At 40.1% G+C, this 2,790-nt stretch overlaps 1 protein-coding gene across 3 annotated transcripts in view; it reads right to left on the reverse strand.

Annotated features, from left to right (window-relative positions):
• Positions 1–2,790, reverse strand: part of AFG2A (AAA ATPase AFG2A) — a 241,054-nt gene that overhangs the window by 168,938 nt on the left and 69,326 nt on the right. For all 3 annotated transcript variants that reach the window (XM_019666169.1, XM_019666093.1, XM_019666239.1), the window contains 2 exons: positions 2,078–2,131; positions 249–328 (listed from right to left, as the gene is read on the reverse strand). In XM_019666169.1, the coding sequence (XP_019521714.1) occupies positions 249–328; positions 2,078–2,131 (134 nt within the window). The remainder of the gene's footprint in view (positions 1–248; positions 329–2,077; positions 2,132–2,790) is intronic.

The raw sequence follows: 2,790 nt of genomic DNA on the forward strand, positions 1-2,790 counted from the left end.
AACTTGTCTGTTCCCCTTCCCCGATTCCCCAACGCTGTTCCCCTCCCCTAATTCCCCAATAAAATCTTTAAAAAAAAAAGTAATCATGTGAAATAATTTAATGGGTATAAGACAAAAAACCGACATGAATGTAAAAATGTTTTCTTTTAGGTCAAATGTATTAATAAATAAAATTTGCATAAGAATGCTATTTGCTCTACACACTGTAGCTGTACTATTTCACAGCAGTCTTATGACATATTGCTTACCTGCCCCTCTGAACCGCTAAGGCATCCAGTTCATCAAAGAAAATAATGGAAGGGGCCACGGCCCTTGCTTTTCGGAAGACCTGGGGGAAAGAACACTGTATTAGCTAATGATCAGCAAACTCCAAAATAGCTGGTTTCAGTTTGAAAACTGTATTTAGAGCTAAATCTATTATGTACAAGCCAACCAGCCCAATCATTTTGTTCACAACCTACAACAGGTGCGTACACACTCTATAAGGATGTCAGAGCATCTTCTTCCACGGTGCTTACTTGTGAACAGAGACAAGACAACAGCACAATCACAGAGGTGTGTAGGAGGCAACCAGGCTGAGCGACCAATCTCAGCTACAACCCTAGCCCACTCACACAGGCTGCGTGACCTGCAGCGAGCAGCTAACTTTCCTTGTCTAAACTTCAATTTCCTCCTCTATCTAAACAGATAATGATAAGTGCCAGCCTCAGAAGATTATTTTAAGAGCTGACGAAAATAAGAATGCAAAGCATTTAGCACAATGTCTAAAACATGGTAAGAGCTCAGTAACTGATACAATAAACACATCTTTAAAAGAAAACCCATAAATGTATAAAATTAGCCATAGCTTAGCATATAAAATACCCATAAACTCAAAAGCCACATGCCTTGCTCATTTCTATGAAGACTGTATGGGAACAACAGTTGGTATAAAGCCAGGACAAGAAAAATGGCCAAAATTTGAAAGAGCATAGGCTGGTCAGACCAGAAGTCAGACTATCAACATCAGAGGCTGGCCAGATAGCAGCCATGGGACGGTATGTGGAAACGGGCTAGAAAAAGTCAGCATAGGCACAAGGAAATCCAAACGTGTCTTACCTGTAGCCATTTTCTTGTCACAAGTATCAAGACCATAAAAACACAAAACTGTTACCTAAACATTAATATTAATAAACATCACCTTTTTTCATATTTTAATCAATGATGGTGCTGTCATTATTAGTTAATGTCATATACAGTTGCCATCATCTACATTTTAAAGGAAAAAAAAGACAAAAGGTAACAAGGTGTTTTCTCAGATGAACAAGGAAGCATTCTAATCTCCAATACTCGGGTTTTTCACAGATGGAGACCATCCACTCCACTGCTGTCTGTGTGCTCCTGCCCTCCTTACCTCTGTAAGGGCACAGGGAACCCTGTGTGATGCAGGCCAGCTCTGTGAGGACACAGAGGTGGGGGTGGGGGTAGGGGGGCCTGTGTGACCCTGGCCAGCCTCTGCCTATCTGCCTAGGAAAGCTCAAATTATGGTGGTCACCTGATTCCAGTGCTTTGTTCTACAAGAATTCACCACATGCAGTTTCCACAATATGGAGTGGCCCGTCAATTAGGCACAGGTTTTAAAACTTAGGAGAGGAAGGGGTGCATTGTCTAAATCACCATGCTAAGGTAAATAAATAAGACAGGAGAGTACAGTGGAGTTTTCATACACTAAGCTTATTCTATTTAAAGGCCTACCTCGTTTAAAGGATTTAAACCTCATTCTGAGATCATGCATTCTTTGCAAGTACAGACATATCCTTTTTTTTTTTTTGAATGAAATGCTGATACTTGTTTTAAAAAATCTTTATTTGGTAAGATTAAAGGCTGGTAATACTAAAATGTTTGAAAACAAAAACAAAGTATTGTAGATGATCAAAACTGCATTTTAAAACAATAAACTAATATCTGTCTGAAGAAAAAATATACCACTAGAATTTAGATTTGGAGATTTCAAAAATCTAACCCAAAACAAAACGGACACCATCCCAAGGACAGATGTGTGGTTCTGCTGCAGAGTCCACTTTACGGGTCTTCTTACCTCTCTAACCGCTCTTTCGGATTCACCAACATATTTATTCATCAATTCAGGCCCCTGCATGAAAAGAAAACTGTTCAGTTCTTTATAAATGCAACCATGTGTACATCTTTCAATGAAAAACATATATATATAAAAGAAGAAAAAGAAAAAATAAACAAATGTCTGCTTCTAGTTAAATTAGTTCCTTTAGGATGCTTATTTTCACTGGGTGTTATTTGTGCCTCAAAAAGCCATTCTAAGTTCCAAAAACTACACATCAGTACAAAGGAAAAGCTGTGATTATATCTTGTTCATCATGTGTCTACCCACTGGCCCACATTTCTTTATATCAGGCATGGTGCTAAGCATTGAAAGGTGGACCAGCCCCATCAGGAAGATCAGCAAAGGCAACACCCAGGATTCCCAGGGCGAACCAGTGGCTGGTCTTAAGGGGTCCACTTGTCAGGATGTGTTGAAGTCCACTAGATCAGCAGCCCTCTCTGACAAGAAGCAAGACCTCAGGCTACTCTTTGTATGGCTCCATGATAACTCCTGAAAATGGAACAGGGATCATGGAATCCATGACATGATCTTACAATATTTTCCCAAGTATTGCCAATATAAATGCTGCCCTAAAGATCTCTGCCCTCACTTCACCTGGCCAGGTAAACATCGACTGTATACATCTTCAGGGCCGTCTGCCCTCATCTGATGTGGCCATGTAGACACCGACT

This window comes from Hipposideros armiger, unplaced genomic scaffold (genome assembly GCF_001890085.2).
Source record: "Hipposideros armiger isolate ML-2016 unplaced genomic scaffold, ASM189008v1 scaffold_1, whole genome shotgun sequence".
Taxonomy (NCBI): domain Eukaryota; kingdom Metazoa; phylum Chordata; class Mammalia; order Chiroptera; family Hipposideridae; genus Hipposideros; species Hipposideros armiger.